The sequence below is a fragment of the Carettochelys insculpta genome, chromosome 2, assembly GCF_033958435.1.
Source record: "Carettochelys insculpta isolate YL-2023 chromosome 2, ASM3395843v1, whole genome shotgun sequence".
Lineage (NCBI taxonomy): Eukaryota > Metazoa > Chordata > Testudines > Carettochelyidae > Carettochelys > Carettochelys insculpta.
The window spans coordinates 191,272,492-191,285,270 of NC_134138.1; the positions used below are offsets into that span (position 1 = coordinate 191,272,492).

At 42.6% G+C, this 12,779-nt stretch overlaps 1 protein-coding gene across 8 annotated transcripts in view; it reads right to left on the reverse strand.

Moving 5' to 3' along the window:
• Nucleotides 1–1,932: 1,932 nt before the first annotated feature.
• The window catches only part of ARPP21 (cAMP regulated phosphoprotein 21), a 292,758-nt gene continuing 281,911 nt past the window's right edge, over nt 1,933–12,779 (reverse strand). For 7 of the 8 annotated variants that reach the window (XM_074988190.1, XM_074988187.1, XM_074988189.1 and 4 more), the window contains 2 exons: nt 6,252–6,403; nt 1,933–2,743 (listed from right to left, as the gene is read on the reverse strand). In XM_074988190.1, coding sequence (XP_074844291.1) covers nt 2,486–2,743; nt 6,252–6,403 — 410 coding nt within the window. In that variant the 3' untranslated portion in view covers nt 1,933–2,485. Of the gene's footprint in view, nt 2,744–5,960; nt 6,059–6,251; nt 6,404–12,779 lie in introns of all 8 variants that reach the window. The other variant, XR_012644549.1, reaches the window with a different exon arrangement.

Sequence of the window (12,779 nt, forward strand, 5' to 3'; positions counted from 1 at the left end):
GCAGACACCAAACAACTCAACTATCCCCCCTTTCTCTCTATTGGGAAAATCTCACTGGCATGACTATCATGCAATTCACTCTCCATTCCAAGACCACAGAGTCCAGAGCAGGATTTAGAGAGGCCTCTAACTCTAGTTAGTCTGGGAGCAAGAGAGCACTACAGGGGGTCCTGTCTCTGTGTGCCCACATGTACGTATGTAGTACGTTGAATAAGTATTCTCCTTGGTCTTGTTGTTTTGAATAAATATTCTCCTCTTGTTGTTTTTGAAGATACAAACAAACACGTCTACCTCTCTGATACTTTTCTCCTTTGTATTCACTACCTCTGAACCCTATCTTTTCTCTTCCTTGAAGGATGCTACAGTTATACACTTAACTTTTCTTCCCACCTCAGAATACGAAATAATACATCTTGTTGACAAGCTGCATGTTGATGGAAAATTAGGTTTTCAACCTATCACCATCGTTGACAAATTTTTTTAATCTATTTGCCCCAGATCCCTAAATGGCCCCCTCAAAGATTGAGCTCATAACCCTGGGTTTAGCAGGTCACTGCTCAAACCACTGAGTTATTCCTCCACCAACTGTTTACCCAGCCCTCAGTGCAGGCATCTATAAGGTGGAATACAGCCATCTGCATCAGTGAGTAAGTAACAGTTTAGAGAATCAATGTGAAGAATAACTTTCCAAATGAATCTGAAGTGGATAGTGTAGTGAACAAAGATTGTAATCGTGAGGAACAGTTTAAGAATTCCATAAACCTTTTAACAGCCATCCCAGCCAACTCAATTTTTTGTAGAGGATGAATGTGTTTTAAGATTCAACGTGACAAATGTAGAAGGCTCGCTGGCTGCTTAGATATAATGGATCAGACCCTGAGCTATGGGTGGGACAATTTTTACTGCTCCCTTGCTGCAAAATGGCACTCAAGCTAGCCACAGTAGAATCTCTGCAGAGCAGTGTGATCCTGAGGTGTTGTGGTAGCACCACCGTAACACTTAAATCAGCCTCATTTCTTCTGCAAGGAGTAGTGGTGTGTCTGGGAATGCCTATGCAACACCCTGTTGTCACAGTCAGCATAAGTTGAAGCCTCTTTCAGGCTGCTCTGGGGTGTAGATTTGGGAAGAGGCTCTGAGTCGGAGTGGCCGACAAAAACAAGGTACACAACAGCTGTCATACATGAAGAAATTAAAAAGACTAGGTTTGTTCAGTTTGAAAAAGAGACGAGTAAGGGAGCATACAATAGCAGTCTATTCAATCATGAGTGGTGTGGAAAAAGTGGACAGGGAAGTGTTTATTTACCCTTTCACAAAATACAAAAAAACAGGAGTTGTGTGATGAAATTAATAGGCAACTGGTTTAAAACCAAACCAAGTACTTCTCATGACACACAGCCTTTTGCCAGGGGACCATGTGAAGGCCCAAGGGATAACTGGGTTTGGGAAAGAATGAGGAGTTCATGGAGAATAGGTCCATCAGTCGCTGTTAGCCGAGGTGATCAGGGATGCACCATCCGCTAACAGTGTCCCTAAAGCTCCAACTGCCAGATGCTGGGACTGAACAAGAGGGGACAGGTCACTCAAAATTGCCCTAGTCTGGTCATCTGGCACTGGCTCAGGCAGGATTTTTGGGCTAGATGGACCACTGATTTGACTTAGTTTGGCTGTCCTTATGTGTCTTAAGATCATCTTTGGATCCTCCTTCCCAGCTGCACTGAGTACTTTCTGGGGCAATGGGGCATCTGTTCAGTATCTTACCATTCTACCAAAGTGGCTCTGAACCTGCATATTGAAACACAGATTAACAACTCTCCTTGAGCAAATGCAGGAAGCCCACCATCAAACAGCTTTCCCACTAATTAGACTAGAAATTAGACAACACAAAATGCAAAAGGAGAACAATATTCAAAAAGAGAGAGAAGAACAAACAGGTGGTAGAAAGATGACCTTTCTCCATAAGGTCAAATAGCTTTATTGTGATTAAACACTACAATACAGTATATGTCCATAAAAAAACTCTATCGTGTATATAAATTATTCCTTCCATTCAGCAATTCTTTTTTTTTTTGTTATTTTTTTTTAAATTTCCATTACAGCTTTGGTACAATGTGATTTTATTATATATTTTTAAATACTTTTAGCTTCACAAACTCAACACGAAGTACAAAACTAATCCGAATCAGGGATATTACAATCTACACAGTGGTGTTCAGTGGTAGGAAAAAATCTTACCTCAATGAATTCATGTCACTAGCTAAGCTATAAAGGCATACCTAGCAGACATGACAAAATATGCACCATTAACCAGCAAACATTTTTTAATTTAATTTTTTTTTTTACAGAATTCCAGCAGCAATCGCTTGAGCACTGTCAATACTTATGTCCCCACCTGATTAGGCTGTTGTGCTCCTCTTCATTTGAAGGCCATGAGTTATTTGTAAAATAATGCACCTCTATCCTTGTATATCCACACTAAGCCACAGTGTCAGTACTTGACCTGCCACCCTGTATTGTTAATACTCGCACAGTTTGTCCTGCAGCTGGCAGTGATAACTGGAACGTTATTGGAGGGGCAGTGTGGGGCAATCAACCTTAAATTGTTCTGTGGGGTGGGAGGTATGACATTACAGTAAACAGGCATTCCAGTGGCTGTAATTGTCCCTTGACCTGATTGATTAGGTAGCATGATTGGTTGTTGATACGATTGTTGTGGCAGTCCTTGAGAACCTTGCGTCATTGGCACCTAGAAGACAGCATTTGAAAAACAAATTGGTAAATCAGAGCCAAACGAATTAAAGAATCCCCAGTGTATTCTGAACTACCCATTCCCTTTTATTTTGATTTGCATATGCAAGGTATATTACCAAGCATGCTACTTTTTCCAGTGTAGAACTATAGGTTGAACCTCTCCAGTCCAGCACTCTCATTATCTAAACAGTGCTGAATGAGAGAATTTGCTGGACTACAGGAGGTCAATATTGTCTAGCAGCATTACTAACACTTCCATTGCTTACTGGGCTCTTAGAAAACATTTAGGGGTAAATATTTGCTAAATAACATCACAGAACACTGACAGCCAGGACTGGTGGCTGTAAGCCACCACCAAACTTTATGGGACCAGGGTAAACTTGGCCACACCCATGAAAAGTGTTCATCTGCCTAATTAAAATCATGCCACATTACAGATATTGCCAGATGAAAGATTGCTGGATTAGAGAGGTTCAACCTGTACTATGGAATCTACATTTGATTAGTAATGGGTTGAGGAAGAAACATGAGGGCACCCAGTGGAGGAGGAAGGAGCTGGGCTAATTTTTATAAAGTTTGAAAGTTCGCTACAGGGAAGTAGTCCAGAATCACTCTCTAGGTGAAGTGTCTGAGGGACTACAGAGCCACAGTAGCCTACAGTTACTTCCTAGGACAGAGTTTAGTGACTGACAAACCCAGAGAAGGGGACAAGGGGGCAGAAGTCTAGGTAAAGCTCAGAGAAAAAGGGAGTAAGAATCAGAATGGAACAGATCTTGGCTGCTGATTAAAGGATCCCTGACCTGAAACCTGGAGTAGAGAGTGAGACGGATTTCCTCTGCCAGCCACTGAGGAAGTGAATGGGACGACTGCCTGAGCCAATTCACAGAGATAAGATTTTGCTGCCCTGGAATGAAGGGATGCACAGGACTTGGAAGGCTAAGCCATACTCACAGATCATCTTGACTCAGCGTGAGCCAGGAAGAGAAAGCAGGGAGTGTGGTGGGAGGGAGAAAGGAGGTCTTGGACCTGGAATCAGCTGATCCCTGAAGTGACCAGGAGAAGGTGTACTAGCTGTGAGCAGACCCCATAGTATGTTGATACAACAGTCCTATTTTAGCCCACTTCTATTACCACTGAATTGTCTAGCTATGATTCAAATGGGTGAAAGACACTGGCCAAGATTTTCAAAATTGCCTCACTATATAGCACGGTTTCCGAAGCTGGGAGGGCATGAAGAAATTCTGGGGGGGGGGTGAGGTAACCCAACCCCCCCAAACTCCCCCCACCCGAAGAAATCACCGGCTCTCAGCCCCTGCCATTTTACATAGGCGACCCGAAGCAGCTGCTATAAAAAGCAGGCAGCCGGTGAAGACCCACATGGAGCTAGCTGCCTCCTGCAAAGTGGAGTGAGTGTAGGTTGGGCGGGGAGGGGAAAGGGGAGACGGATGGGGATAGATGAGGGCTGGGGGTGCCTGGCTTGCAGGAGGGGGATGGAGTGAGTGAGGGACCAGGGGTGCCTGGCTTTGGGGGAGAAGAGGGGCTGGAGCAGGGGGGCTCCCAGGGCTTGGGCAGCCGGCTTGTGGGGCTCAAGGGGCTTGGGTGGCTGGCCCCAGCATTGCAGGGCTTGGGCAGCTCGGGCTGGTGGGCGGGCAGGTGGCTGGCTGGCTCCGGCAGTGCAGGGCTCAGTCAGCTTGGATTGGCATCTCCAGTAGCCCAGGGCTTGGGTGGGTGAGTAGCTGGCATAGGCAGCTGCAAAGGGGCTCAGGCAGTTGGCCAGCTGGGGCTGCACCAGGCACGCGCAAGGGGCTAAGAAAAACTACTTGTGCTTATTTTTAATTTCAAATAACATTTTATATCAAGTTTTTGTGCTTATTTTAAATTACAAATTGAATTTTTTGTTAAAAGGGGGTTGGATGATGGTAAAGAAGAGGTGGCGGGGGTGCGAGGGTTTCTCAAAAATCAAAAGGGGGCAGTGATGTTGAAAAGTTTGGGAACCACTGCTATATAGGATATAACATTAAGTTTGATCAACCTGGCAGCTGATTGTCAGATGCTAGCGGAACCAAAATTTGCCAGGACCAGTATGTGCAAAGGATCCACAGAAGTTACACTTATCTCACATTTCTGTCTTTAACCCAAACAGGTGGTTCTTTTGCCCACAAACCCAGGGCTAAACCAAAACAACTAAGTTCTATCACACACTCACTTTCCTTCCCCACTCCCACCCTTACTTCTAGCAGCGTTATCCTTACACTTTAGGCAATGTACAGCCAGATTATGGAAGAGAGGAGAGGCCTCACAACCACCACAGGCTTTTGAAATGAATCCATTTTCATTTGACTTTCTAGAAACAAGTGGAAAATAGAAAAATAGGCCCTCTTGTCACCACACAGGCTCTTGTGATACCTCAATGAATCTAGCTGAAGCTGAACAACTGGATTTTACCCAGATTTCTTGATATCTTCTTTCCCTGCCTCCCCAAAGTCTAACAAACAATTCAAAATGGCTAGTCTGTCTACCAGTACACACAGCATAAAGTCTGGATTTTACTGCAAGTCCACAGAGGGAGATATCTGAATTGGAATTCATTTGCAAGTTTGACACATTTAACCTTGGGCTTGACAGAGATCTCAATTATCTATCACATAACAATGGCAATTTTCCACCTTTGGTATTTGCAGAAATGGCACCCATCCCACTTAATTTACTCCTTCCACTGGTCCTATTAACGACAGGTGACCAACCCCACTTTTTTTCCTCCTTCCCTCTTCGCACCCCCCCATATCTAAACCATGAATTCTTATTATCTTCTCCAGTCTGAAGAAGTAGGTCTTACCCACCTAATATAAAAATTTGTTAGTCTTTAAGGAGCTATAGGACTCCTTTAAGGAGCTATAGGACTCCTTATTTTTTGTGAAGCTATAGACTATCACAGTTGAGCATAACGTCTGTTCAATTGTGGGACAGTCTATCCACTGATACCCAGGCTGGAATGAGGGATGCTTCCTGCACACCCTGGTGGGAAGTGGATCCCCTTACATACAGGGTTTATAATTTGGGACAATGGTTTGCAGCACCTCCCACCCCCTCATACAAATTGTTTCAGATTCCCAGTCCACAGCTGAGTAAAACTGGATGGAACAAAGCACTCAAATGCATTGTTGGGAAGAATCTTGCATTGGCCTAGGGATGAACAAAACTATTTCTCTCACATTCTCTCTGTCACTTTCAAATTCCAGCTCCTCAGGGAAGGAACCAAGTCTTCTTTCATATCCAATGCGGTGCTGACCAGCTCAGCCATCATTAATCACTTAAATGTCGAATGAAAATGAAATTACAAGGGAGGTTAAATACAGGACATAGAGTGCACTAGACTTGATTCAGACATGTGCACAAAGAGACCTGAAGCCAGAAATAGACAAGGAAATATTTTGACATGACATTACCATTTACTGTAAGTACGTATTTTCCAAAGAGAGAAATTCAGCACAGCTGGTAAGTACCTGATAAGACGACATGGCTGGATACTGAACCATCATGCCTTGCACCTGATTTCCCTGCTGATTATTCATCAGGTTCTGACTTTGGGGAGGTTGCTGCATTCCCATGAGTCCTTGGAACCCTTGTTGCTGATTAGGCAAGACAGGCTGATAACCTAGAAGAAGAAATCATTTACAACAAGCTAATAAATCATCATTCATGGAGGCAAAACTAAAGCCCTGTTTAAAGAACAAATGAGCTCTCTCATCACATGGCCTGTGCAATCCCATGGCCTTTGAGTGAATTAGCACCAGACATAAAAATCTAGGTGACTAGAACGCTCAGGGATGGAGGTGAATTGACAATTCTAGAAGGTAAAATACAGCATTTAGACACTGACCAGGAATCCTGACCCAGAGACATCCCTGAGGGACACTTAGTTGAAACCACAACACTTGACATTAGACTCTGCACAGCTATCACTTTTTAATAACTTTTGGCCACTTCGAGTTAAATCCTAGACCCACTCAGCTCAATGGCAAAAAAGCCACCCTTGTCTTACAGGGATTTCACTTTTAAATGACTTATAGGTGAAATGTCTGTTGTGTAATCTATCGTGTGAGCCAGCAATTCTATAGTAAATGGTGAAGGTACTAGCAGAAGTGAGAATGGGAAAGCAATTTTCATCACTAAGCACACAAACCTCTGCTTCCTGACAAAGCTTTTCTTCATATGAGTCTGTTCTGGTATGCCTATGGTCTGAAGAAGTGGGTCTGTCCCACAAAAGCTCATCACCTCATAAATTATTTTGTTAGTCTTTAAAGTGCTACTTTATTGCTTTTTTGTTTCTTTATATGGTTGCCTCTGATTTGTGGCTAGGGCATGCCACTGCTCATATTTTGCCCTAGTGACTTCTTCAATGCTTAGGAAATCTGGTTCTTTGCTTTGCTCCAGTGTAAATAAAGCCAAGATACAAATGATCAAGACAGCATAGAGAGGGGAAAAAATTACTTCTGCTTTTGATTACTATCAGCTTTAAATGCAAAGCCACCACAGCGTGATCGGTTTGAAAATTCCTAATGGGACAGCTCCTTTTGTAATGTGCTGCCCCTTTAAGGCTGAACAAGAGATGGGGTGGATGTGCAATGAGTAGCAGCTTACAGGCCAGGATGGCATAGAAACGAGAGAAAGAAGAGACCCAGCTGTGACCAGTGACAAGCTTGGGAGGTAATATGTGCCAGTGTCAGTTGTCTCATCGGTGTCATGTGAACAAGGGTACTGGGAAGTCTTACTGAGGTGGGGATGGGGTGGGCTGCCTGCAGTCAAAACAGCAGTGGGAGGTGTGTGGAGGGGTATACTGCACAGAAACCAGGCATGGAGCATACAGAAGCATCCCCCACTCCCACTACAATATACCTCCATTGAAGGAAAGCTATAAATCTGAGCTTATTTTTCCTCAATGATATCTCTTCCTCTTTGCTTTTTGTTGTTTAAGATTGTTATGCACAGCACAGCACTCTGCACATTGTGGTGGCTGTCCCAGAATATGCATGCTTCAGGCAAACAAGAGTTACTTACTGAGACTGAATAAAGTGTTATTTCCATGTGATAATATAAGTGTCACATCTGCTCAATTTATATTCATGAATACAGCGCGTTTTCAATATACTCCACAAATTGAAAATAATCACCTGGGCTTTCCCTTGATTATGTAAAGAAATATGAAGTAAACAACTGTACTGTGTATGTCATACTGTTGTGTGCTGATAGCCTTCCTCTTAAGTTTTTTTTATACAGGAGAAATCTATGACACCTCTGACCAGAATCTTTGACTTGCTTCACATTAAAAATATTTTTCCAATCAATATGAGATCAGCTCCTCCAGCAAATCTAACTCGATGAAAAAAAGAGTTAATTCCCTTGGCAATAAATTAATTTGGATGGAATATAGCATCATACCTTTCTGAAATGCACTGGGATTATTAGACACTAATTAGCCATTTTTTCCCCCCATACAAATCTGGTATCAGCATATTCGCTAGTCCTGTAAATTGGCAAAATCAGTAATGTGAAACACAAACTGAGTTTGCAGAAATCACAGACGTGTGTATTTCACATTCTCTTCTGCCCCTGGGCATCTTCCCTATTTGGGGGAAAGCCAGACATTAAAAAGGCTAGTATCACATATTGGGGATTTGAAAGACAGAGCAATAACATTTGTAGTCCCTTAACACTGGAAGCAGAATTACTTCATTTTAGTTCACCTGTTCTTCCTAAAGCACTAACACACTTTAAGTCTACTCTGCAAAGGCAGTCAGCTGGGGATCAAGATGATGGCCCACAGTGGAAGTGGGAAAGAGAATGCAAGAAGAGGACATCAGGAGGAAATGAGATGCACCTATATAGTGTGGCAAATGGTGTTCTCAGTATCTTAGTTGGCTGGGGTCAAACAAAGGAAACCTTTTTGTTATCTGTCGGATATCGCGAGGTTACATAAAGTTACTCATGAACTACTTCTATATGTTTTCACTTCTCGTTGAGTGAATGAATTCAGTGGCAGGTAAGGATGCTTATTAAACCTTGACTTCAGCTTATTATGGTGTGGGACCACTATATATCCATTCTTATGCAGAATATATGAGAATCCTGCCACTAGGATGCTGTACCTCGTAACCTCTGCTTGAGCAAAATTCATACACAAAACGCACCATTACATAAGGAGTAGTGCTCTGGTTAGCACTTGGTGATATGCATTGACTTCCACTGATTATGATAGGTATGGGCAGGGTGGGCTGGTGAGGGGTCAAATTACAGATGGGCTGCCCTGAAAAGCACAACTGCCCCCTTCTATAATTTTTTTATTACCCCAATGCTTAGATTAAGCAATTTGTCTTTTCAAGAGCACTTTTGCATCTTCCAGTCACTCCCGTGTCTTGCTGCTGTAATGGAAGACACAAAGGGCCTGATTCTCATTTACACTGAGGTCTCTTTGGACTGCTCTGCTATCACAAAGATGTTCAAAGTGAACACCAATGTAATCTAGGCCCACTTTTCAGCCTCTTGCCACTGTTAGAGCAAACTAAAGGGGCATTCATGTAAATGAGAATCAGGCCCAATACGTCTTGGAGCTCCATTCCTTGCAGTGTCTTTACCAATTCCTAGAAACTGTACAGAGGTACAGTGCTGTGTGTCCTGTCAGCTACTGCAGGATATGGGGGGAGCGTAATGTGACCCTATTTCTAACACCTTCTGGATCACTCTCTCGTGTAGACATGCAGAGAGACTAGCCACAAGCTCGCTCTAAATTCATACTGAATGGATTCTGGTGCCTTCTTTTTTTTGAGCAATTCATATCCTTTTGGCTGTAACAGTATTATGAATTATGGATGTCACACAAGACACCATATTGCAGCATGCCAGTACATTATGAGTTGGCATCATTTTATACCAAAATTGAGCTCCTTATTCAGGACTCTAACTCATAGGTGTGCACTTGCTTTTGCCCAAGGGCAGAATTTTGCCTTTTCACATGTGAAATACATGCATAAATACAGGAAGCTCACACATGCCACGACGATGACAGGCATAATGAAACTAGAAAAGCAAAAAGAATTTGACAACTACAAAGATGAGCAACAGACTTTAAACAAAGTGAGTTCCTTAATTCCTAACAAGACTTATGAGCAAGATGTAAACACTATAGAAAATCAGATTTACTGGCTAGATGGTTTGCTGCTTCAGCAAAAAAAAAACCCACAGAGGGGAAAGGAGAATTTTCACACCTTTTAGCTATATAGATTTTTTTTTGCAGTAATACACACGCAAATTACTTTTGTTTGAATGCTAGAATTTCATTGCAATATTGAACATACACATGTAGCATTTTAATAAGTCTTATCCTCAGACAATGACATCTAGAAGCCTACATGTTTTGGGGTCACTCTGGTGGTGAGAGGCAGCAGAAGAAAGATGCTTCACCAAAACATATTTTGTTGCACCCAAGATATGCTGCATGGGCCCAATTTAAAACCAACTGATTTCCTTAAAAGTTGGATCAGATCCTACGTCCTGCTTGCAAGAGTAAATATGCATGACTGAACTATCTCATTCAAAATTTATTGCAAAAGGCTAAAGTGTGCTTTTGATGTGCACAAACAGCTTCCATGGATTCCGGCTGGAGATATTTACATGGACTGGGGGAACAATACAGCATTTAAGTGTTTTTCCTGTTGAAAAAATCTATTTTTCACTGTCTCTTAGTAGACCCTTGGTATCCCAAGATATCAGGAACTGCTGCACATTACCTGAGAAACACAGTACACTGTCATGGCAATTAAATACTCAGCTATGGATTCAATTAAGACAACAGGGAGTCCTATAGCACCTTAAAGACTAACCCTGTGTCTACACGAGCCCCTTCCTTTTGAAAGGGACATTGTTAATGAGTGGGTTCGAAAGATGCTAATGAGGTGCTGCAATGAATATGCAGTGCCTCATTAGCATAATGGCAGCCAAGGCAATTCGAAAGTACAGCTTTTCGAATCTGCACTGCCCGTGGAGACGAGACCTTCTGAAAGGATACCCCCAGTTTTCAAAAGCCCTTCTTCCTATCACCAGATCACTTTCGAATCTCCGTGGCCACCCTTATGCTAATGAGGTGCTGCATATTCATTGCAATGCCTCATTAGCATCTTTCAAACCCCCTCATTAACATGCCCCTTTTGAAACGAAGGGGCTCATGTAGACCCAGCTTAACAAATTTATTTGGGCATAAGCTTTCATGGACTGGAGCCCACTTCATCATGGAAGCCCAAATAAATGTGTTAGTCTTTATGGTGCCACCGAACTCCTCATTGGTTTTACTGAACGCAGACTAAACCCCAAAACCTGTCAGTATTTACAGAAGCCTTGCATCAGGAAACAATTGTTTATATGTGTAGTACCCAGAGGTGCTGAGACCTCATCTGGGGTGAGTGAAGTCTCTGCTCTCCAGCCAGCTGGCCTTTGGCTCATGTGGTAGAGTGCAGGGCTTTAGACCCTATGTTCACAGGGTCTATCTCTGGGGCTGGCAACCCAGGTCTGACGGCGTTACATATGCTATGGGGTGAAGACTGAACTGGGACTCAGGAGACCTGACTTCTGTTCTCTCAAAGCTATCCTGTGTGATCTTGGGTAAGTCATTTAATCTCACCATGCTTCTCTTCTTTATCTGTAAAGTGGGAATCAAGCTCTTTTCTAACTTCTAGGGATACCTAGAGGATAAATTTACCAATGTATCTACAGCACTCAGATACAGAACTGCGGTTACAAGCCTCACACAAAAAACCTACAGATCCTATTGCACATCTTATTCCGAGATAAACAAATTAATGTGGGAACCCTTAGTGCATTCACTCTCTCTAAATTATGGTGTCAGTGATTCTGAAATACTGGTCCCTTATTTTTTTCTGTTTCCACTTCACACTCTCAGGCAAGGTGTCAAGGTGGAATGTGTTAGGTCAGCTCATCACAAAGAGAATATGCATCAGGCTCCAAAGCAATGCTGCTGCTATGAAAACCTCTAAAACCTACTACTACTACTACTACTTCCGTGGCCTTTTGGTCTTAAAAGGGCATTAAACCGCATATTGCTCTTTGTAAGTGTAGAATATTATCTGGCATTACAGGCACCAAAGAGAAAACCAAGAAGATTCAAACATGACGTTTTCATTCTAATAGCAAAATATATTTGTGTGTTCCAGGAAAACAACTCTCTAGCCAGTCTCTGTCTGATACATGGACAACATTCAGAAGTTCTGTGGAAGAGTCTAAGAGCATATATTGGTCTAAGTTTGATTACTTTAGTATGTGAGCTACTCCAGTTTGAACCCCCAAATTATACATCATCAATGAATCTGGTCTATGTTCACCTTCAAGGAAACCACATCCTTTGCAAAACTGACAAGGTAAGTCTCAGCTTCAATTTGCCCTCATGGAAGAATAAATAACACAAGTTGACCTGTCTGGTTTCTTTAAGTTTTGCATTTGCGGACTGACACAACTTGCACCATTGGGATGGTTCAATATTCCCTGTTGTGGGTTGGCATTGGCATACCCCTACTGCATACTGGCCAGGTAGCCTCTGGCACAGGGAAAGGATGAAAATGGTATGATTCAGCCCTCGCAAAACAGAGATTTATTTTAATACCCTCTCAGTGAGATCACACAGGTATATTATCCTACCAAATCTATTGTCGGTCAGAGAGGGGGACTATATCAGAGATTGCTATCTCACAATATTGCGACGCATACAGCAACAGTTTCAGTCCTGCATTCGATGTGGCTACGCTTTTGGCATGCTATTTATTTTTCGACGAAAAGCGAAAAAGACTGCAATGTTGTGAAAACGGGATGAGGAATTGACTGTACTGCATGAAAAGTATTACATTACTGGGTAGATGACAGCACATTCAGACTGGACACGTTCCAGGTGATCAGCAGAGGACACGAAGTGGAACCATGCCTTTTGCAGCAATATTTTTTCTTCAGTTCTTTTGCTCATTAGCTTTCAT